The following is a 22,901-nucleotide window of genomic DNA, read 5'->3' as shown; positions in this document are numbered from 1 at the left end:
ATTGATGAGTTCTTCTGACTTTGAATAGTCACGAAGTAGTCGCGCCCTCAGGAGGACATGTATAGTACAGCGGGCTGTGAATGGTCTCCTTAGCCCTCTGGTGGCCATTCTCAGTACGGCGTTCTCACTGTCTGTATGTGGGAGCGGAGGGCGGGGAGATCAGAGTGACACCGCCCTGGGCGGGACTCTCAGGAGGGCGGAGTCAGGGAGTAGCAGGGTGCTGTGTGATATAGGCGGGGCATTGTGCTGGGATCCGGTGATTGGTTTGGCTGTGTCGGGGTGAGACTGGTGGGAGGACGTTGTATGTAGTGTGATGAGACATCCACTGTTGTTGATCTATAATTGACGTGTTGTTATGTGTGTGCAGGGAGGACGGAGGAGCCATGGCCGTACCAGCAGAGAGAGGTCAGTTGATCGCCCGAGGGGTTTTCAGCAGAACTCAGGCCATGTGACTCTGCGGTCATGTGATCAGTTTAAATGGCCAGAGTCACGTGAGCTGGATCAGCATGGCTGAGCCCAGATGAGAAGGTGGAGGGAAGGATCCGGGGATCGCTTTATATTGTAGTGATAGTATGATGGTGGGAATGTTGGGCTGGCAGGACGTGCACAGTGGAGGATTCCCACCATCACCTTGGATTGTGATAAGAACAATGGAGACATTAAAACTGAATTCACCACATCATAGTATTCATCTCAAGTTTATTCCAATGGCAGATTGTCCGTCCCTAGAGACCGACACACAGATTTAGCAAAAGTCGCTTATATGTTCTAAAAGTGGTGCAATGTGCGCCAAATCCACCTACCTCTCCAGCCACCTCCCTACCAGACCATTTCTGACACTTCTCACATACATGTACACAACCTACTTTTTTTTTTTATTTGCTAGAAAATTATATATATTTTTAGCTGAGGCCCTATAGAATAAAATGGTGGGCGTTGCAATTTTTTTTTTTCCATGTCATTTTATTGTCAGATGTATTTGCGCCACGTTTTTTCAAACACAATTTGTTTGAAAAAAAAAACCCACTTTGATTCATTTTAGTGCACAATAAAATATCAAATTTTGTGGTAAAGTATTAAAGATGATGGTACACTGAGTAAATAGATACCTAACATGTCACACTTTAAAATTGTGCACACCCATTGAATGGCGCCAAAGTACGTTACTTAAAATTCTCCATAGGTAATGCTTTAAATACCTTTCCACGTTACCAGTTTAGCTTTAGAGGAGTTCTGGGGCTAGATGTGTTGCTCTGGCGTTCACAACAATACCTCACAAGTGAGGTGCGATCACCGTTTACATATGTGTGCATGACTTACATATGCGTTCACATTTGTGTGTAGGGACAAGGGTGCTTTCTTTTTTTATTTATTTTTAACTATTATTATTTTATCTTAAGCGTGTGTTTTTTTTTTTTTTTGTTTTTTCTTTGTACTAACTTTATTGCGAGCAACATCCCTTGTGACAGCATGGGTTGTGACAGGTCCTCTTTAAGGAAGAGCTCAGGCATATTCGCAACTCCACGTTCCTGTGCCCGACAGGAAGGTGACACTCCAAAGTACTAATCGCAGGCAATGAGACATTTCCTGATCTGTGCAGCCATGGATCGGGAAATGCCTCGCTGTCTTCCTGGTGGGCACGTGGAGTTGCGAACACGCCTGAGCTCACCCTTCGCCCTCTTCGTGGAGGGGTCTGTTAGACCCCAAATCTCTCCTCTGACCTCCAGTGCAGCCAGTCACGCACAGATCAGTCTGATCGGTTGCTTTTCTGGCCACCAACAGCCAGGTTAACAAAAAGCCAGAAGTCACAAAATTCCTCGTTGCTTCTGTTTTCCGGGGGGTCACAGAGCAGCCTCTCTGTAGTGCAGACATCACCACCAATCCCAGCGCTCTCGAGGGTCCGCAATCGAGAGGAATTTAATGGGCTGCTGAAATTGTACTGCACAAGAACACTCCATGAGGACCTCCCCTTTTTTGTTAACTTTTTTATGGTTTGCACGTTACCCACCCCTCATCCTTCATTGCCGGCTAGGTGAGTGACACATTTTGCTCCTGGGATATGCACATTACATATCCCAGGAGGCATTCATGTGTCTAGGCCAGGGTTTCTCAACCAGGGTTCCATGGCAACCCAGGGTTCCTCCAGAGGTTTCTCGGGATTCCTTGAACAATGAGCAATTTCTGCCTCTCAGATAAGTTCCCACGGACACCGACATTGATCTTGGCTATGCTATGAATAAGCACCTGCTATAACGGTGTGAAACGCGCTAGAGGTTTTATACTTGGTGCAGGGATTTATTATAACAATAAACAAATCATGTTCATTGGAGTGTGGCCATCCGGACCTTTTTGTTAAATTTCTGCATATGGTTGCATATTGAGCTGCACCCACGCCTGGAGAGGGGAGAGATCATTAGGAAGTAGACACCTGGAGTGGGTTCTTTTTGTTTCAGTGCACTGGCAGGACATTAAAGTCCTGCAAGCAGCATCTTGGGGCGCTTTAGGAGCGGTGTATACATGGCTCCTAAAGCGCCCCTGCCTATTGAAATCAATGGGCAGCACCTCGGCAGCGGCACTTTGTGGACACTTTTAAACCTTTATTCAGCCGCTAGTGGGGGTTAAAAGTGTTTGTCTGATCGATAAGGTTTTTATGTTCTTCATACCAATTAAACCAACGTTCTTATTGCACATAAATTACATGTATATTTATGTAAAGTTCCATAGAAAGTACAGGCCGGCAACTTGACAGCTTTCTCCATAGAAAATATTTATTTAACCACTTAAAGCGGTAGTAAAGTGTTTTTTATTTTTTTTTCACTTTTACTTACAGGTAAGCCTATAATGAGGCTTTCCTGTAGGTAAAAAAAAATCTCCTAAACCTGTATGGTTTAGGAGATATTCCCCTGGCAATGAGCCGCTGGCCATTGCAGCGGCGCATGTGCACAGGGGTTTCTCGGCTGGAAGCCCGGCAGACGCCAGACCCTGCCGGAAAGAAATCTCCCGCGCGCATGGAGTGACGATATCGCCGCTCCATTATTTTTATTTTTTTTTCAGCGGGTTTACTACCGCTTTAAGGACTAGCCTCGTTTTGAGATTTTGGTGTTTACAAGTTAAAAACTCTTTTTTTTTTTTTTTTGCTAGAAAATTACTTGGAACCCCCAAACATTACATATTGTTTTCTTTACTAAGACCAAAATAACTCAACACACAGCCATTAATGTCTAAACCGCTGGCAACAAAAGTGAGTACACCCCTAAGTAAAAAAAATTCCAAATTGGGCCCAAAGTGTCAATGTTTTGTGTGGCCACCATTATTTTCCAGCACTGCCTTAACCCTTTTGGGCATGAAGTTCTCCAGAGCTTCACAGGTTGCCACTGGAATCCTCTTCCACTCCTCCATGACGACATCACGGAGCTGGTGGAGGTTAGAGACCTTGTGCTCTTCCACCTTCTGTTTGAGGATGCCCCACTGGTGCTCAATAAGGTTTAGGTTAGGTCTGGAGTAGGGCTGCAACTAATGATTATTTTCATAATCGATTAGTTGGCCGATTATTGTTTTCGATTAATCGGTTTATAACCTTAAAAAAAAAAAGTTGCACTGCCCCTATATTAACCACTTGCAGACCGGACCAATTTGCTGGTCAAAGACCAGACCCCTTTTTGCGATTCGGCACTGCGTCGCTTTAACTGACAATTGCGCGGTCATTGCGACGTGGCTCCCAAACAAAATTGACGTCCTTTTTTTCCCACCAATAGAGCTTTCTTTTGGTGTTATTTGATCACCCCTGCGGTTTTTATTTTTTGCGCTATAACCAAAAATAGAGCGACAATTTTGAAAAAACGCATTATTTTTTACTTTTTGTTATAATAAATATCCCCCAAAAATATATAAAAAAACATTTTTTTCCCTCAGTTTAGGCTGATACGTATTCTTCTACATATTTTTGGTAAAAAAAATCGCAATAAGCGATTATTGATTGGTTTGCGCAAAAGTTATAGCGTTTACAAAATAGGGATAGTTTTATAGCATTTTTATTTATAATTTTTTTTTTATTTATTTTTTTACTAGTAATGGCGGCGATCAGCGATTTTTATTGTGACTGCGACATTGTGGGGGACCCATCGGACATTTTTGACACATTTTTGGGACCATTGTCATTTATACAGTAATCACTGCTATATAAATGCAGTGATTCCTGTGTAAATGACACTGGCAGTGAAAGGGTTAACCAGTGGGTGGCAGTGTAGGGGTTAAGTGTTCCTAGGGGTGTGTTACTAACTGTGGGGGGGTTGGGCTTTCATTTAGTGAACACTGATCTCTGCTCCAATCACATGGAGCAGAGATCAGCGTCACTAGTTGCTAGGCAGAATGGAGAAATGTTGTTTACACAGCATTTCCTCCATTCGGCCGCTCCCTGAGACGATCGCGGGGATGCCCGCGGCGATCGAGTCCGCGGGTCCCGCGACCGGACTCATGGGGGTCCCGACCAGCGCGGGAGCGCGCCGCCGGCGGCGCGCTCCCGATGGCAGGGCGGCATTGAATATTGGACGTACCTGTACGCCAATATGCCTGCCCGTGCCATTCTGTCGACGTACATCGTCGTGCGCTGGTCGGGAAGTGGTTAAATAACCCTCCGAGGGTGATAAGTATAATGCCTAGTTACACAAATCAATAGTGTAATATAAAAATATATATATAAATGTCTACTAAATAATATCAAAAAGTGCAAAGTGCTACATTAAATAAAATAAACACACCACAGAGGTGATAGAATCCAAATAAATGAAAATCAAGTGAAGAAAGGTAACTAAAAACAGTCTCTTAAAATTTTTTTGATAAAGTGCAGAGAAAATGGAGAAAGAAAAAAAAAAGTAAACGCACTACAGAGTCAATTGAAAACCTCCATGGAAACACAACTGCTTCAATTGAGTGCAAAGCCAAAAAACAGTGAATTGATCATAAAGTGCCAAGTGCGTCTTATAAATGTGCAAATAAGTAAACACTCTCCAGAGGTGATATAAGTGAACCACCCTAATAATAAACAAATGATATACAAGAAAATAAGAAAGAGTATACCTAGACCAAAAAGAGGGTACCCTCTCCTGATCACATGGAAATAAACTTTAGAATTAAACAAAAAATATATATAGTAGTAAACGCACTACAGAGCCGGCTGTAACATACGTTATATCAGAATGAATCTGGCCTCTATAGATTAAACATTCATATTGAAATCCATCAAAAATAAAAAAATAAAAAGATATAAATATTCCAATCCATAAATAAACAACAGTCTCCTTTAAGTGCAAGTGCTTTGTGCAAATTCAACTGAGGTGTGGATCTCCCAGTGCTTAATCCCGCTGTGATCACACTTTAGTGGGCAGTGGCCCCTTACCTATAGCAAGGAGGGATTCGCATAGAGGTATATAGATTTCTTTATAGGTCTTCTCTCCTGGTAAATTCGGTCACCTTCTTTTTTAAATGTTATTCTTATTGCTCCATAGGACCCAATAGATTAATAGAGAGGGAATACCATAGTGTAGTATTTCACAAATAGCATTTATTAAAAATCTTCATACACAGGGTGCTCACACATTAATAGATAGAAAAAAGCCTTTTTCTAGTAATCAGCAGAAAGTGCATCCACAGTCAGCGTCCTTCCCGTCCCTACGCGTGACATCACACCACGTGACTTCATCAGGGGACATGTTAGCATTTTTGGATGATGTTATTACTGTAATTAAATATTTTTCTATGGAGAAGCTGTCAAGTTGGCGGCCTGTACTTTCTATGTATCTTTTTTGAGCTTAATTGGCTAGAGCTTGGGTGAGTTATTTTTTTTTTTTTTCCTTTGATGTAAAGTGCTTGTTAGAAGAAGGATCACCCTGCAGATGGGCTTCCTGTGCATTTTGCTGCCTCAGCATCTGATCGTCGTGTTGACAGGTCAAAGGCTGAAAAGCTTTGATGGTTTTTGTAAAATCTGCATTTTTAAAAGCTGGTTTTGCTGCTCCTTGCAGATGTAACCCTTGTGTCTTTTGAACTGTGGAACCCGGGACAGGGACAGAGGTCAGCAGCAGAAATCTGTCCCCCACCAAAGGGAACCTGACAAGAATCAAGGCACTCGTTGTTTTAATGTTCCAGCTCTATTCTTCTATTTTTTTTCTGGAATTGGGTGTGGTGGTGCCTTCCCATGTGTCTCTTGCACTATGTAGCGAAGAAAGGCCAGAAAACCGAATTTAATTCAGCCCTTCATTTACTTAGAGAAGGTCCAGCCGTCCCATGAAAAATTAAGTCAGCAGCTACAAATACTGCAGCTGCTGACTTTTAATATATGGACACTTACCTGTCCAGGGAGCCACAATGTCGGCACCACAGGCGATCTTCAGATCGGCTGCTCCTACTCAGGAGCAGCCGCCGCCATTCCTGGTAAGGGAACCCTGCAGTGAAGCCTTTCCACTTCACAGCCGGTTCCTTACTGCGCATGTGCGAAGCGTGCTGCGCATTCCAATTGGCCTGGCGGCTGAGGAAGGAGGAGGGGGCCAAACTTCCGAGAGGCCGGGCCGCAGCCCCGTCTTCCAGGAGTGGGGTTCGATACCTGTCAAAAACAGCCCCCCCCCAAAAGGGCCCAAATGTGACATAAGAGGGGTGGGGGGATGGAAAAGTGGAATGTTCCACTTTTGAGTGGAACTCCACTTTAATACAGCGTGGTACTCACTTGGCAACAATCATGAGCACCGATTCGAACGTGGTCATGTTTGATTACCTTGGCGTCATCCTGATTTCAGCCAGTCCTGATTGGGTGTTGTTGTTTTTTTGTTTTTTGTTTTTTTATGTTTCTACGACTCGTACATTGCATAGATAATGATACATAGATTGACTGACTGGGTTCACCATGATATTAGTAATTTACTGCAAGGGAAGGATTTTTATGACTTAATCTGTGTGGTAAATGTTGGGGGGGGCGGCGTATGCAAGAACCAGGAAGAAACAGACAGCTCCGCATGATGTAAAAAAGATGTAGATTTGAGAGGACAAAGCTAGATCCATGTAAGGAAATTAAAGCAGTAGTAAACCGCAGTTGGTGGGGGGGGGGGGAACAAACCTGCAAGGCAATGTCATAATGTGCTAGTAGTATGTATAGCATACTAGCACATTATGAGAAACTTACTTTAGAACTGAGCCCTCCAGCACCACACTGTCACTGCTGACGGGGCTGACATCTTCCCCTGTTCTTCCTTCCATGTTCCTGGCCTCCGGCTACATGAGTGGCCAGGGGCACAATGACGTCACTCCCGCTTATGTGCACAGCAGCTGTCGTTTCCAGCCCCAGGTCTAAAGGGCTGGCATGGTATGCCAGACCTTCAGAGCGCATGTGCCAATGGCATCTTCAGCTGCATGCACTCTGAATATCTCCTAAACAGTGCAAGTTTAGGAGATATTCACAGTACCTACAGGCTAGCCTTATAAGCTTACCTGTAGGCATAAGTGGTGTAGAGGCATTTACTACCACTGTAACCAGCTAGCTGCCATATCCCCGGTATCTTCTTCGGCCGGCGGTCCGCTTGCTGATAAGAGTGGCCTCTGCGATGGATTTGCCGCAAGATCATCTTTACCAGCGGTGGGAGAGGGCCCCCTCCTGCCACGCTTCGGTGCCCTTCGCCACGAAGGGAAGATGGCCCCCACCAGTCTCCATAAAATTGCAGGGCGGAAGCGATATCAAAACATCACTTCTGCCCATAGCTCTTAAAGGGCCATTTTTTTTTCTTATTGCATTTTAGTGTAAATATGAGATCTGAGGTCTTTTTAACCCCAGATCTCATATTTAAGCGGTCCTGTCATGCCTTTTTGCTATTAGAAGGGATGTTTACATTACTTGTAATAGGAATAAAAGTGACATATTTTTTATTTTTACACTGTTAAAAAAAAATAAAAGGTAAAAGCGTCTGCATATAAAAGCAATGTTCAAACCACACATGTGAGGTATCGCCGTGATTCCAAGAGCAAGAACAATAATTCTAGCCCTAGATCTCCTCTGTAACTCAAAATATGCAACCTGTAGAATTTTTTTTAATGTTGCCTATTGAGATTTTTAAGGGTAAAAATTTGTCGCCATTCCATGAGCGGGCGCAATTATGAAGCGTGATATGTTAGGTATCAATTTACTCGGTGTCTCGGTGTAACATTATCTTTAATAATAAAAAAAAAATGGGGCTAACGTTACTCTTTTAAGACCGCTGTGCAAATACAGTGTGACAGAGTATTGCAACTATCGCCCTTTTAATCTCTAGGGTGTTAGAAAAAAAAATGTATAGTGTTTGGGGGTTCTAAGTAATTTTCTAGCAAAAACTTTTTTTTTTAACTTGTAAACAACACATCTCAAAAAGAGACTCGGTCCTTAAGTGGTTAATAAAGTTAAAAAAGCCCCAAATGTAAGTAGGACATGACCGTTCCAATCAGGTCCTCCTGTCAGTTTTTCAGGTGGACCAGATCAGATGGTCCATTCACCCCCTATGGACCAGAAGGTGTAAATAAGCTTGTGTCTATTTACACCCGCCTTTCTCTGACCTGGTCTGCTAAAAACAAACGTAAGTTGATTCGTTCTCCTCTGTGTAGGCAGATTGAATCGGTGGTAGTCACTTGTAAATGGAAAGCGGATTCTGTTCATTCCCGGCTGTCCATAGAGCAACGTGGACTCTGTCCATTTCCGCTCTGCATAAACTGAGCAGACACGGCCTGCTGTGGTCGGATCAGATCTCCTGCTGATGAAAAGAGAAGGCGCCGTTTGAAATGGGCCGAAGCATTGAATTGTATTCTGGCCTGCCTATTTTCCTGCGATACATGACTCTACCCCGTTGGCCATGTTCTCATCCTCTTACATGGACAGCAGTAAAAACCTGATAGAAATTATAATCGTTCTCCATTATTTTAATGCTTGATGGGGTACTGTTCCCTATACCTGAGCAAAGGGCGGTGTATACCCACATAGGTGTTCTATGCAGGATCTCCAAGTGTATCCCGAGTGTACATCTTAGCAGGACCAGTGTATGGATCAGATCCCTGAATTGTATTCAGTTGGTGAAGTCTGTGCAGTAATAAAATTGTCCCTTTCACTTTTTCAGGGTATTACCGATTTGTGGTTCTCTTTTTCAACTGCATGCTCACCTTTGGCTCCTATTTCTGCTTTGATATTCCCAGCGTTCTGCAGGACCAATTCCAAGGGGTAAGTGTTAAGATTAATTTCAAAGACGTAATAAAACTATTCTAAAATTAATGTGAGTGTCCATCCAAAACTTGTGGAGACATTTGACCAGCTGAGATTCGACCTCTGTATGGGCAGACTGATTGTACCCAAGTCGATCCATTGGTTGATTTGGCTACAACTGGCCTGTAGGATTTTTTCTTTGATTAGGATTTGAATTCGATTACTGTAGGCCGGGAAGGCTCCCCGTGCTCCCCATTGGCAGAATACAGTAGTGCAGCGGGAGTCAATGTAGATGACGGAATCAAGCAGATTTCTTTCCTTCCACTTGTGTTTAAAGGAAAGAAAATCAAGTCATTTATGGGCTGCTTAAAAACCAACCTCCTGTCTGGTTTTCACTGCTATAGAGGACTTATTTAAGGCTCTGTGTCCCATGATGTACTCCAAGAAAAGGATTTTACAGGTAAGCTGTTATAAAAATCCTATTTTGTAAACAACAAATCTCAGAAAGAGGCCCGGTCCTTAAAGAGGAAGTAAACCCCTTCAAACCACTTTGACCTACAGGTAAGCCTAGATTAAGGCTTACCTGTAGGTCCAAGCAATATCTCCTAAACCTATATGGTTTAGGAGATATTTGCCCGAAAATGGGCACCGCTGTCTACGGCGCATGCGCCGTAGACAGCGGCGCGCAGGCGCACTAAATGCGGCAAATCCAAGAATGGATTTGCCTAATTTGTCGACTCCCGTGCGCATGCGCGGGAGTGACGTCATCGCGGCTTCGCCGAATGGCAGAGGCGGAGCTGCGAGACGCGACTCCCGTGCGCATGCGCGGGAGTGACGTCATCGCGGCTTCGCCGCTGTCATTGGTCGGAGCTGCGAGACGCCACCAGCAAGATGGATGCGGCGGACTACAGGGATCAGCGGCGACTTCGCTGGCTCCTGTGTCAGGTAAGTGACACATAATGAGCTACTATGCGATGCATAGTAGTCCATTATGCTTTACCTTTGCAGGGAAAAAAGAGGAAGTAAACCCATCAGGGTTTACTTCCTCTTTAAGTGGCTTTTCGGAACCCTCACCCCCCCCTCCAGTGTCACATTTGGCACCTTTCATGGGGAGGGGGAGTGCAGATACCTGTATGATACAAGCATTTGAACTCACATCCGGGATTAAACTCCCACACACGTTCTCCTGGGAAACACGCGGGGACCAGTTAGCATGTGCAGTAGGGAACCGGGAAGTGAAGCCGCAATGCTTTACTTGCTGTTTCCCTCACCGAGGATGGCGGCGGCAGCTGCCGAGAGCCGAGCGATTGATTGGCTTCGGCTGTCGACATCGCTGGACCCTAGGACAGGTAAGTGTCCATTTATTAAAAGTCAGCAGCTGCAGTCTTTGTAGCTGTTGGCTTTTAATTTTTTTTTAGGTGGACTCCCTCTTTAAAGTGATTTCCCTTCTCTTCCTGTCTTGCTGATGTTTTCAGACAGGAAGTGAGCGGAACTCTCCTACAACAACACAAATTGAGAAAAGAAGGGAAGGCTAGAACCCCTGTTAGAATTTTGTGTGTGCTTCTCTTGCAGATTTCCCTTCACTTCCTGTCTCGTAAAACATGAGCAGGACAAGTAGTTGGGGTAAATCTGTCTAATGGTGGTCATACACACTTCAGTTTTATTATCAGATTATGTGATTTGATCAAAATGACTGAATCTGCAAGCAATTAAATAGCTAGAACTTTCTCTTCCGAATGCTAGAAACTCAATTTAGATCAGATTAAATTAAACTAAATCAATCATCCAGGGCTGAATATTATCAATCGCTTTGCATTGATCAGCAGCACTGAGATACTTTGTTCATGTATCTTGTTTGATTAGAATATGAGAATGCATGGTGGGAACAGAGATGCGATCTATGACTTACATTTGTAAGTTACGAATGCACCTTACCTACCATTCAAAATCCACTTTGCTGTGTGTGTTCATATTGATGAAATTAGTTAATGACTATAGATCGATTATTCATATTGGGGAAGTAATCCATGATTTATTGAAGTGTGTATGACCAGCATAACGGACCCCCAGATAGCAGTAAAAACAGGACAGGACTTCTAATCTTTCTCGCTGTATCCAAAAGTAGAAAAAAATGTAAAAGCTAACTGCAGCAAGCTCCATACAGAAATGACAACTTTACATTTTTACATTTCCAAAAGAACGCATGTGCATACAGCCAGTTTCGTTGCACTTTGAATGTTACTATTGCACATTAGATGACATATTGGATGGATGTCTTTGTATACATTGCCATTCCTTTAACTCTCAGTAACGTTGTTGTCTCACATCTCTGCATTGTTTCCAGAATCTGACATGTAATGGTAGTCAGCCAAATGGCACGCACCATAATGGCAGCACTGGCTGTGTGGAGGGGCTGGGCATGACTCCAGAGCAGTATAATCTGCTGTACGCTATATACGCCTGGACGTGAGTATACTGAACATTATTACACTGCTTCGAATTTAATAATCAGGCTTGTGGATGAAAAACAGAAAAAAAGAGTTTGGTTCACTTGGCAATCAATTTGCCTTAAAGCCTTATTGAAGTCTTGCCTTTCATTAGTATACAGTCAGACTGCATAAGTAAATAACATGTTTTTTTATTATCATGGGCAAGTGCTTAAACCTGTGTGTAATGTACACATTTTAATACCTTCTCTTGTCCCTCAAGCCCCCTTTCCAATGAAATGTGCAATTACTCATATTCACATAATATTATTATTTTTTTTTTTATATCTCTTTTGAGACTCATCACTGGGTCTGTTTGCTGGTCAATGTTCAGAGTTTGGTGGAAGGGGCCGGTGTTCTGGCATATAGTGTCCGTCCATCGGCTAGTGTCTGCCCCTTACTGCGCAGATGCAGCGCTTGCGCAGTATGGAGCAGAAGGAGATTCCGAAAATAGCCGAAGATGAACGGCACCTGCGCCGTGAGTGGAGGTGCTAGCCCCACCATCCAAGTGGACGTAGGGCTGCAAATATTAGAAGGCCCCTCGTGGGCTTGCTTCGCTCGCCACGGTTCGGGCCCGGCCTCGCTGCGCTTGGCTCTTTTTTCCAACTCTATGTCCACTTGGATGGTGGGGCTAGAACCTGGACTCACGGCGCAGGTGCCGTTCATCTTCGGCTATTTTCGGAATCTGTGTGTCCTATGTACTGCGCATGCGCAGTACACAGCGGACACTATCCGATGGGGGACACAATGTGATAGGACACCGGCTCTTGTAAACACCAAAGTATGCTGGGGATGCTTTCTTCCATATAATGCTCAGGTACAATATGAAGGCAGAGAACGCCAATAGCTGATAAAAGTGGGCAAAGTCAGAATAGATCAGGGCCAGCCTGGGATTGTTAATGATTGATGTAATTTGGGCATTAAGTGTAGAAGGTTCAAGATAGCCGCTGCAGCTTCAAAGGGATATAATGTGGAGATCTGTTCCCATGGAATTTAGAGTAATCTGCTCTCTGCTGGCAGCACAGTGAAGATCTGGACCGTTTCTCTCACACAGAGCAGTCTTGATCTCCAGTGGTCTGACATTTCCCCTGCACTGTACCCTAACAAACAATGCTCATTCTAAGGCCTCTTTCACACTGACGTCCCGTTCAGGCCCGCCTGTCAGTTTTTCAGGCGGACCTGAACGGGTGCTCCATAGAGGTCTATGGAGCGTCGGATGTCAGCGGTGACATGTCCGCTGACATCCGACCCGCTCCGATCCGAAAAAGTGTAACGGAGGAAAAAGCTATTTTTCCATCCGTCTGCGGATCGGATCGGGTGACGACGGGCACTGCGGTCCGTTGTCATCCGATCTCCCATAGGGGAGAGCGGCGCTGTGACAGGTCCGTCCCTGCGCAGTGTGCAGAGACGGAGCTGTCATCTCCCTGCTCAGCGGGGATCGGCGGAGTGATCCCCGCTGAGCAAACGGATATCCACGGGGCGGATCAGAACTGATCCGCCCCGTGTGAAAGGACCCTTAGTGTTGTGGATTAGAGCCTTTATTACAGAGAGGGCTTTATAGGAGCAGTGGTGATCTGTAGCGTGCTACTGTAGGGCAGCTTTTTCCAGTTTAGGGCAGACACATAAAATTTTTAAAATGCCATATTCTTGACTTGTTATGCAGCCTATCTGTATAGAGAAAAAAAAAACAAGACTTCAATTTAACAACTGTAATCAGATTGGTGCAAGAGCACATCTTTCATGCATTTCTTGTATGCATAAAGTCTGGTGTGTTCATATTAAGTATTTCATTTTTTTTTTTTTTTAATCTGACGTGTTATAAAGTGGTTCAGTTTAAAGAGAACTATTCATCATGTTGCATACCTGCACAGTGCCTATTGCTTAATATACTCCAATACAGTCCTGTCTTGCTTTGTACCATCCTATGCCAAGGAGACAGATTGTAATGTACCCCCTATAACATCTGTGTAGATGAAGCAGGCTTCTCTAATAGGTTGATTCATAGTGGTTCAGGTGCCTGGAAGCATTCGGGGCCATTGCCAGTAATGTACCTGCACTGGGAGTAGCTTGAGGCCAACTCTTGCACAATACGTTGTCCTTTGCATACATGTTATTAGCAATAAAAGGCTATACGGGGTAAAGCTGAACCACACTGGACACCGCACAATATCTAGAAAACTTCACCCTACATTTATACTCTGAACCAGCTACACCTTGTTTAAAACAAACATGGTTCTAAATTTTGTTCACAAAGTTTCACATTTCCGGTTTTTCATTTTATTTTATTTTTTATTTTTTTCTTTTATTTCTCAGCAATGCGTTGGTTGTGATCATGGCGGGGTTTCTCATCGACAAGCTAGGGAACAGATGTGAGTTCTAAAGTATTTATTTATGTTTATCAATTCTTCTGTAGATTTAAATATCAGTTATGGTGATAATATAATTATACATACATGCACACGTGCAGCTGAGGGAGGCACTGAGAGCCAATCAGGTGTGCTGTGTGCATATGTGCCAACATGCCAGGAGCTCATTAGTTAGCTGCAGAATTTTAACTGTCCAATCACAGACCTAGTTGTTGGCCCACCGGGCAACCTGGTTGTGCTGTGTGGCACATCTATGTAAATCTAAAAACTGAATGGACAGAATTACAAACCCTCTACAAGTATATCCACTCCTGTATATGTAATTCAAGTGTATTTAGCTGTATGCTTGGAATTTGGCTTTAATTTTATCCTACCAAGAATGAATGCCTGGTAGATATTCTTAAAATCTGCTGTGTCCTCATTCTGCTCCAAGATGGAATAGACATATTAAATATTTATTCCTATACAGGAGGCCATAAGAAAAAAAAATGACAGAATTTAACAATCAGATGTTCTAATAATTGCATTTACTAACTGAAACAATAACTGAATGTGTAGAGTTATGAAAGAAACAAAGCATTTACATTTTTCTTTTTTTAAAAAGGTGTGCTTTTGACTTTTTCTAGTTGGACTTTTCCTCTTTTCCTTCCTGACTGTGCTGGGCTCCTCTATTTTTGCGCTGGGATCACACTTTAAAGGAACCCCCTACTTGCTGCCTCTGATGTTAACTGGACGCTTGTTGTTTGGCTCCGGGAATGGATCACTGACAAGTAAGGTTCTATAAAACTCAACTCTCCCAAGGCCGTACAGATCTAGTATTGTCCTTTTTGCATAAAAAAAAAATAATTAAAAAATATGCTTTGGTGACATTTCCTGTTTATTTCCTGGTACAAGATGGGAGAACATTTACACCTGTGAAAAAGTAAATGCACCCCATGTAAAATGTTGGCTCCTTCATTCAAATGGTGCCTGAAAGGAATTATACACCTTGACGACCACCCTGGTTTATGTAGGTAGACCACTGGGACCCTCGGATCCGTAAGAGACCAAATGAGACACGGGAAACAGGCTTTAGTGTGTCTTTACTGAATACAATGGTAGTGTGTGTATATAGCAGAAAAAATACATGTCTAATGCCTTGTACACACGATAGGATTTTCCGACAACAAATGTCAGATGTGAGCGAAAGTCCGACCGTGTGTATGCTCCATAGAACATTTGTTGTCGGAAATTCCAGCAACAAATGTTTGAGAGCTGGTTCTCAAATTTTCCGACAACAAAACTTTTTTTTTTGTGTGTACAAAAGTCCACACATGCTCGGAATCAAGCAGAAGAGCTGCACTGGCTATTGGACTTCATTTTTCTCGGCTTGTCGTACTTGTTGTATGTTACCGCGTTCTTGACGTTCAGAATTTCCAACAATATTTTTTGGACCGTGAGTATGCAAGACAAGTTTGAGCCAACATCCTTTGGAAAAAAATCCATGGTTTTGTTGTCGGAAAATCCTATCATGTGTACAGGGCATTAGGGTTATTCAAACTTTACACTCAGTACTTTCTGATCAAGAGTTAGGCTGCTTGACTAGATAACAAGAAATAGCTGATCACTTGCTGACACAGCTTCAGCTTAACTACAATATCTCATAGGGTTTGGTTCTATGCAAACTGCTAGTCAAACTGACAGCTCTTTAGTTCCACCCTTTGGGCACCTGATAATTTCATGTTAGAAGTTCAGTGAGTGTTTTGCACTTTTCATTTTGCGCTTTTCAGTTCATTTCTGAACGGCTTTTTGTCAACCAACCATGTTGTGGAATCGGAGTTGATAACGTGTTACTTATTATTGGCCTTGGCGTTATTGCTTTGACCCAAGTCCAGTCCAGGAGCAGGAGGAGGAGGATTTCTTGGCCCAAAAATTGGTTGCTTTATTAATCATGACCAATTATGTCATATGCCATTGCTGCGGGAGCTCCAAGAGAATAATCCAGGTTTTCGGAATTATCTCCGGATGATGGACCCCTGCTTTCATCCATTCTTGGCATTGCTGACCCCCTATATTAAGAAGGACAAATGCATGAGGCTTTTATTTTATATTTTTTCGTTGAATAATAATGATTTGATTTGTTATATTTTTGTATGCATAGAATGCACTTTTTGGTCAAGTTCTATTAGCAGATAGCATGTCTAATTTTATTCGTAATTTTTTTTTTTTAATGCACAATAAAAATATTGTGTAGAATAACTTGGCTATGTGTTTTACTTCAAACAACAGTTTGAGAGTAGGCAGTTACATTTTAAAAAATACAAATTGTAAAATTGACAAGGGGCACCAACATAGTTGTATCTTTGATCTTAAAAACTACGGGATAATTGTGTTGTGGCAACTTGCCCAAAAAAAAAAAAAAAAAGCATAATAATAATATTCTTGATGTCACTAGAAAAAAAAAGCCTTTGAAAAGATGTTTGGCAGAACTCCATCAGTATCACCAGCAAAGCAGCTTCATTATTATCCCATTTAAAGAAGAAGAGAATTGTGCGCTGCATTTGGAGATTTCATAATTTGCTGCGTCACGAAATTTTAATTTTCCATTACGAACACTAGTTTACAAGACCGACCGTTTATGGCTCGTCCTTGCTTCCGAGTGCTTGTACTTTGGACTTTAGTCTGACGGACTTGTGTACACACACTCGAAAAATCCGACAACAGACATTTGTCCACGGAAAAATTTATAAACCTGCCATCCAACATTTGTCCACGGAAAGTTGCCCAAAATTGTCTGATGGAGCGTACAAATGGTCGGATTTTTCACCAACGGTCTGTCATCACACAATTCCCCTCAGAAAATCCGATTGTGTGTAACGAGGCTTTACACACACAAAAAGTTAATTTATACTTTATGTAAAATGGAGGGGAATCTAAGATGGAGTCAGTTGTTTATACATTCTATTACAGTGCTTACAGATAAATGTGATCGGCTTGAACAAATGACACATAATATTGCTTTATATTTCTATTATAAATTAACAAAAATTTAGATTTGTCATATGGAAATGCAAGTCCCTATGTTTAGCACCACTTCAAATCCATAAAATCAGAACCTGATAGGTGCCAATGATTTGTACCTCTTTAGGGAGTATGCAGGTGGAACCTGTTTTATTTAAACTTCAGATATCTAGGCAGCACAGTGGGTAAGTGGTTAGCACTTCCACCTGGCACCACGTGGGTTCAAATCACAACCGCGGCACTACTTGCCTGTAGTTTGCATGTTCTCCCTGTGCCTACGTGGGTTTCCTCCGGATACTCCAGTTTCCTCCCACACTCCAAAGACATGCTGGTAGGTTAATTGGATCCTGTCTAAATTGGCCCTAGTATGTGTATTTATGAATGTGAGTTGGGACCTTTTGATTGTAAGCTCCATTGGGGCTGGGACTGATGTGAATCTATAATATATATATGTAAAGCATAGCATAGTCATAGATGACGATATAGAAATACCTGTAATAAATAAATTTGAGGGTCTGTTTTCTTTGCTATTCATCTGTGTGATGTCATCATGCCAAGATCAGTATAGCTCTGTAAGGCCCTTCATAAAGAATATGGATGCCTGTGAGTCTGGCAAAGGATTTTGCCATGAATGGGATGGATGAAGGAGAAATATTTTGATCATTCCACTGTAGGGAAAATAATCTAAGTGGTGTTGCTTTTAACAAAATTACTCATTTGTCCAGCGCTTGCGAACCTAACAAAGTAAGCCCAAGGGCTGACTGTTTGCTAAAGAAGTCTGCAAGAACCCCAGTATTTCATAGCGGGTATTCAGGTAACTTGCAACAGTTGGGGTCAAAGTACATGCATCTACAATCGCAATGAGCTTGCACCAATTCAGCCTGCATGAGAGCTGTGCTAAGAAAAAGCCTTTCCTGTCCAAAAAAACAGGCAAGATTACAGTTTTCAATTGAACATATAGGCAGAAACCAGGCCTTCTTCAATATGTTGAGGACTGATTAACCTTAATTAATGATTATTAAACATAGATGTTTGGTCCCAGTAATAGTACATGCAAACCACAGACAGTATTTTCTTTCAAAACATTTTTATTAGCAAGTAACAAAATAATTACACAGTACGATATAGACTTTGAGCATGCGAAGAGATTCGGTGTACAATAAGTAAGCAATAACAGTGGGACATAGTCCCTATAAAACAACATCAAAGAGAACAATGGTTTATGCAATTCGGATCATAAAGGAGAGTAATACTCTAATTAAACAGTCAAGTGTCATATAATCCGGGATCACCAGGGGAGGTAAAGAAGGTGACTCCCCGGGCTAAGATCTATACGTTAGCGTAGACCAGACAGTATTTTAAGAGATGAAACTTATAGCCATTGCAAAGCATGGTGGTGGGAATGTTTTATGGTTTGGAGTTGCTTTGGTTCTTCAGGACATGGGCATCTCACTGTCATTGAGTCAGCTATACATTCTGCATCATATTAAATGTGCTTAATGAGCATGTGATGCTATCTGTGCAGAAGTTAAAGTGGAAATGAGTCTTTCAACATTATTATCAGCACGCTAGCAAATTCATGAATGGCTCAAAAAGAGGAAATAGAAGATTACAGACTGCCCTAGACAAAGCTGTGATTTTGATTTCCATTGACATTTTGTAAGAGGATTTTGAAACAGGCTGGTTATGCAACTGTTCATCCGTAGGCGCTGTTTGAATAAAAGACCTAATGCTTGCCTATTCAAATGTGTTTGAAGAAGTCAACAATTTCCATGCAGTGTACCTAATTTTTCACATGACGGTGTATGTATAAATGGACAATAGATGATTTTTGTTGAACCCAATGCCCACCAATGTTAACTTGGTTTTTATTTGATTTCTTCAGTTGTACAGAATCGTATCACAGCCGTTTGGTTCAAAGGCAAAGAGCTGGCACTGGCCTTTGGTTTGACCCTGTCATTCTCCCGCTTGGGTAGTGTTCTCAACTTCTTCCTCACACAGAGGTTTGAAGCTCACTTTGGAATCCAGTGGACACTTTGGGGAGGTGAGTGGCTTTTTTAAAGGTAACCTCTAATTGTTTTGAGTCTGTTTTTTATTAAGATAAAATAACTGAATGCAAATTCCAGCTCAGTACTACAGTGAACGGTCAGCTGCTTTGTCAGGCTGGTATAGGGAGGTGTCCCCTGTCTCAGTCTGATCCATCTGGTGCCCCCCTCTCTGTCTTATCAAGTTGGTGGTCTTTCTTCATTCTTATCCAATTGTGTCCCTCTCAGTCTGATCCAGCTGGTGACCCTTGTCCTGGTCTGATCCAGCTGGTGACCCCTGTCCTGGTCTGATCCAGCTGGTGACCCCTGTCCTGGTCTGATCCAGCTGGTGACCCCTGTCCTGGTCTGATCCAGCTGATGACCCCTGTCCTGGTCTGATCCAGCTGGTGACCCCTGTCCTGGTCTGATCCAGCTGGTGACCCCTGTCCTGGTCTGATCCAGCTGGTGACCCCTGTCCTGGTCTGATCCAGCTGGTGACCCCTGTCCCGATCTGATCCAGCTGGTGTCCCCTGTCCCGATCTGATCCAGCTGGTGTCCCCTGTCCCGATCTGATCCAGCTGGTGTCCCTTTGTCCACACTGCCCCAAACTTATCTTGTCAAAAAGCAGCTGCTTTCACCCTATTGGCATAGGTGCTTTGCTTTTGTGGCATACAAGTCATAGAAGTGCTTATTTAGCTGTGTTTGTTTGCAGGAACCATTCTATGTGTCCTGGGTTTCTGTTCCGCTGTCACTGTCAGTGTATTAGATAAAGTGGGCATGATACAGTTGGGTCTTGATGGAACCATCCAAGAAGCATCCAAAAAAGTTGTAAGTAGTAGTTACTTCAATCCAGGTATTTATGTGGATTTGCCACAAACCTTTGCACCACCTATGTTTAGGGCCAGAGTTCAACTTCTGGTTTCTCCTAGGCCCGCTGTCTTGTTCCAGCCCACATCCAGCTAGCTAACATTTAATATACCGTATATACTCGAGTATAAGCCGAGATTTTCAGCCTCTTTTTTGAGGCTGAAAGTGCCCCCCTCGGCTTATACTCGAGTCATCGCTGTCTGCCCGCTCGATCAGCGTGTCGAGCAGACAGACAGCGGCCATTCTATGATTCAAAAGCCGCGCCTCCGGCTCCGCCTTCGCCTGTGATAGGCGGAACACTGAATTTCCCAGCAGCCTGTGTTCCGCCTATCACGGGCGTCGTCTCATCCTCGTACTACGGACGAGGATGATACGACGTCCGTGATAGGCGGAACACAGCCTGCTGGGAAATTCAGTGTTCCGCCTATCACAGGCGAAGGAGGAGGCGCGGCTTTTGAATTTTACAATGGCCGCCGACGAAGAGGGCACGGGACGGAGGCAAGGCAAGGCACGGGACAGGACGGGACAGGACGGGACGGGACGGGACGGGACGGGACGGGACGAAGGCAAGGCACGACACGGGACGGAGGCTCGGGACAAAGGCTCGGGACACAGGTAGGCTGGACACACACACACACACACACACACACACACACACACACACACACACACACACACACACGGATGGAGACACACACACACGGATGGATGGATGGATGGAGACACACACACACACACACACACACACACACAGGGATGGATGGATACACACACACACAGGGATGGATGGATGGATGGATGGATGGAGACACACACACACAGGGATGGATGGATGGATGGATGGAGACACACACACACAGGGATGGATGGATGGATGGATGGAGACACACACACACACAGGGATGGATGGATGGATGGATGGACACACACACACACAGGGATGGATGGACGGACACACAGGGATGGACGGACACACAGGGATGGACGGACACACACACAGGGATGGACAGGCATGTCTCACCCTCGGCTTATACACGAGTCAATAAGTTTGCCAGTTTTTTTGGGGGTAAATTGGGGGCCTCGGCTTATATTCGGGTCGGCCTATACTCGAGTATATACGGTATATATTTTTTTCTATAACAGTTTTTATTCGATTTTTAATTTACAAGGAGAAGTTACAGGCACTATGCTCATAGTGAATGGGTTGCAATCCTAGCATATCAAGAACATACTGAATTACATTGCCAATAAGTCCATGAAGCGGTGCCTCAACGGAGGCCAGTAGTATAGGCAACATAGAGTACACGTTGACCATATATAATGCACATCATGCAGATATTCAACCTTTAGAGAGAGAGAGAGAAAAAAGGGGGAGGGGGGCTCCATGCTATGACTATAGAACAACTGGAGCATTGTAGTGCAAAGTATCATTAACTAGGGGGGAAGAAAGTAATCAGAAAAGTACCCAAAATGAGCTAGAAGAGGAGAAAGAAAACAGTAAAAAGATAGAGGAGCACTGCGATGTCTCAATCTCTCTAGCAGAAGAAAATTAGGAACTAAGCTTAAGATTTTCAGTATGGCATGTGTTGATTTTACTGAATTATGTGGCAGTAATAACTGAAAGTGACATTTATTTTTCTTCTCACCATACAGCGAGTGCAGGACATTCGGAGATTACCACTACGATACTGGCTGCTAGTCCTTACCATCATGTTCTTCTATAATGGGGTCTTTCCATTTGTGGCAGATGCCAGGTAAAAACCTTGCTTTATATATCTCTAGATTGTAAGCACTTCTCCTTGATGAAGACTAACACTTTTTTTTATTTTTTTTTACTTTTTTTTTACCTTAATTCACCAGCAAATTCATTCAAGACAAATACCCGGGATATGACCAGCAGACAGCGTCCTATATTGCGGGAGCTGTATATGACAGCTCTCTGGTACTATCTGCAGTTGTGGGAATACTGATTGTAAGTGCCGTGTAATACCCTTTATGCAGCTGTCTGATACAGGGCTGTGTTGTCATATTTTCACTGTGGCTGCAACCGAACCTGCATTTAGATCATATTTGGGCCATGTGGTTTTCATCGTCGCAATCACAACATAGTACCCCCAATGCTGTGGTTGGAAGTTGACTCTGAATGACATAATCGGAAATGTTATCATTATCTCTATAGCTTTTGCTCCCCATCATTTTGAAATGTATTAATTTTTAAATGCTATGTAAAGCCAACTTTTTTTTTATATTTTTTTTGTCATTTTTTATTTTTCTGTCTGTGTATTGTCTGGGAAATTTCCTTTCACTTCCTGTCCCAGAAACACGGCAGAAAGTAAAAATTTGTGTCTCCAAAGCGAGGGGGTATTCTCACTTTGCTAGCTGTCATTAAGAGGTGTCTCTATTGGAAGATTTTCCCTCTCTTCTGTGCCAGATCAAAAAATTGGATTCAATCATAATTTTCTGTACCAGAGACCACAATCACCAGGATGAATAGACTTGGGTATCTTCCCAGATGGAACACAGCAATAAAAACCTGACAGGGTTTCAAACCCTTTCCTTCCGAGCTAAACATTTTTGTCTTTACATTCACTTTAATTGATTCTGACATTTTATAGCAGTGCAGAAAATGGCATTAATGGCACAGTGCTGCAACTTGTAGCAACCAATATGGAATTCAGTTTCTAAAGTCACAGTAGCAAAAGATGACTTGTGATTGGACGCATTAAAGATGATCTATCGTTAATATTTATTCCATCAATTTTAAGCAGCGCTTTTACATATACATTTTACATTCACATCAGTTCCTCTCCTCCTAGGAGTTTACAATCTATGGTCCCTAACTCACATTCATACATACACATACAAGGGCCAATTTAGACAGGAGCAAATTAACCTACCAGCATGTCTTTGGAGTGTGGGAGGAAACCCATGCAGGCACAGGGAGAATATGCAAACT

The 22,901-nt window shown here is 43.0% G+C and overlaps 1 protein-coding gene across 1 annotated transcript in view; it reads left to right on the top strand.

Moving 5' to 3' along the window:
• The first annotated feature begins 207 nt into the window (after nucleotides 1-207).
• The window catches only part of LOC143924748 (lysosomal dipeptide transporter MFSD1-like), a 28,245-nt gene continuing 5,551 nt past the window's right edge, over nucleotides 208-22,901 (top strand). The window contains exons 1-10 of the mRNA XM_077449182.1: nucleotides 208-279; nucleotides 368-405; nucleotides 9,120-9,220; nucleotides 11,547-11,668; nucleotides 14,002-14,057; nucleotides 14,681-14,824; nucleotides 18,940-19,098; nucleotides 19,791-19,906; nucleotides 21,599-21,699; nucleotides 21,806-21,917. Of these exons, the coding sequence (XP_077305308.1) occupies nucleotides 384-405; nucleotides 9,120-9,220; nucleotides 11,547-11,668; nucleotides 14,002-14,057; nucleotides 14,681-14,824; nucleotides 18,940-19,098; nucleotides 19,791-19,906; nucleotides 21,599-21,699; nucleotides 21,806-21,917 (933 nt within the window). The 5' untranslated portion in view covers nucleotides 208-279; nucleotides 368-383. The remainder of the gene's footprint in view (nucleotides 280-367; nucleotides 406-9,119; nucleotides 9,221-11,546; nucleotides 11,669-14,001; nucleotides 14,058-14,680; nucleotides 14,825-18,939; nucleotides 19,099-19,790; nucleotides 19,907-21,598; nucleotides 21,700-21,805; nucleotides 21,918-22,901) is intronic.

Source organism: Lithobates pipiens, unplaced genomic scaffold (genome assembly GCF_037356315.1).
Source record: "Lithobates pipiens isolate NorthernLeopardFrog02 unplaced genomic scaffold, aLitPip1_a1.2 Scaffold_22, whole genome shotgun sequence".
NCBI lineage: Eukaryota > Metazoa > Chordata > Amphibia > Anura > Ranidae > Lithobates > Lithobates pipiens.
The sequence above is the reverse complement of the archived record's forward strand: the minus strand, read 5'-3'. Positions and strand labels throughout refer to the sequence as shown.